At 72.5% G+C, this 950-nt stretch overlaps 1 protein-coding gene across 1 annotated transcript in view; it reads left to right on the top strand.

Annotated features, from left to right (window-relative positions):
* LOC125353322 (basic proline-rich protein-like) overlaps positions 1 to 393 on the top strand; it is a gene marked incomplete at its 5' end in the record, with an annotated part of 3,362 nt that extends 2,969 nt beyond the window's left edge. Inside the window, one exon of the mRNA XM_048348916.1 lies at positions 286 to 393. Within this exon, the coding sequence (XP_048204873.1) occupies positions 286 to 393 (108 nt within the window). The remainder of the gene's footprint in view (positions 1 to 285) is intronic.
* Positions 394 to 950: the final 557 nt, after the last annotated feature.

Below are 950 nucleotides of genomic sequence, written 5' to 3'. Positions count from 1 at the left end.
TGGATCTCGGGGTCTGGGCACTCTCCCTGAGCTGGCGTCCATCTGGGATCCTCAGATCTCAGCCCCCCGAGGAGCTGGGATTCCAGGCGTGGGTGCTGGCGCCCGGCTCCCGTGCTCTTCTCGTCCCTCCCCAGCCGCACCCTGGCACGGGGGGGCTGGCTCCCCGGGGGCGCAGCTCTCAAGAGGCAGGAGGCTGCCTGGGCCCTGGTGGAAGCGTTGAAGGGCAGAGAGGCCCCGCACCCCTGTCCTACTCCACGAGGCGCTGGCGGCCGACTCTGCTCCCAGGGCGTGGCGGGCAAGGCCCAGAAGGAAAGCGCCCTGATCCTGGACATGAATCCCGTGGCCTCCGCCCGGGGGGCCAGGGCTGTCATTGTCACCACAGACCGCCTGTGAGCCCGCTGCTGCGGGTCAGCTGCGGCCTGGGGTCCCGATGGGGCTCTGAGCCCAGGGCTTAAGGCCACCCAGGCCCGGGACAGAGACGCCCACCCAGGCCCTGGAGACACAGCAGCAGGTGTGCTGAGGACAGCTAGGGGCCTAGCTCACCCCAGTCCCCACTTTGTACCCCAACCTCCGTTCTCCACGCCCCCTCAGCCCCCACTCCCAGCCCCTCCCCCACTCCTAGGCCATGGCCCCCACTCCCTCCTCCCCCCACTCCCTCCCCCCCCCCCCCGTGCCCCCGCCCCTGGCCGCCCGCCCGCTGCTGGGCTGCAGCCTCCCGGAGGTTTCCGGCCATTGTCCGGGACGGGTCTGGTCTCAGGAAGCCTCTCCGGCCTGACAGTGGGAGAGGGGACGGGACATCCTGGCTGCGTCCACACGGGGCGGGGGGCAGCGTCCAGGTCCCCCTCAAGGACAGGCAGGGACGGGCGGACGGCGATGGCCGCCGGGAGCCGGGCCCAGGGCTCCGCTGGCCCCGCCGGGCCGCACTCGGCCGCCCAGAGCCACTGGCTCCG

This window comes from Perognathus longimembris, chromosome 1, assembly GCF_023159225.1.
Source record: "Perognathus longimembris pacificus isolate PPM17 chromosome 1, ASM2315922v1, whole genome shotgun sequence".
In the NCBI taxonomy this organism is placed as follows: domain Eukaryota; kingdom Metazoa; phylum Chordata; class Mammalia; order Rodentia; family Heteromyidae; genus Perognathus; species Perognathus longimembris.
Note: the sequence above shows the minus strand (reverse complement) of the source record. Positions and strands in the feature narration are given on the sequence as shown.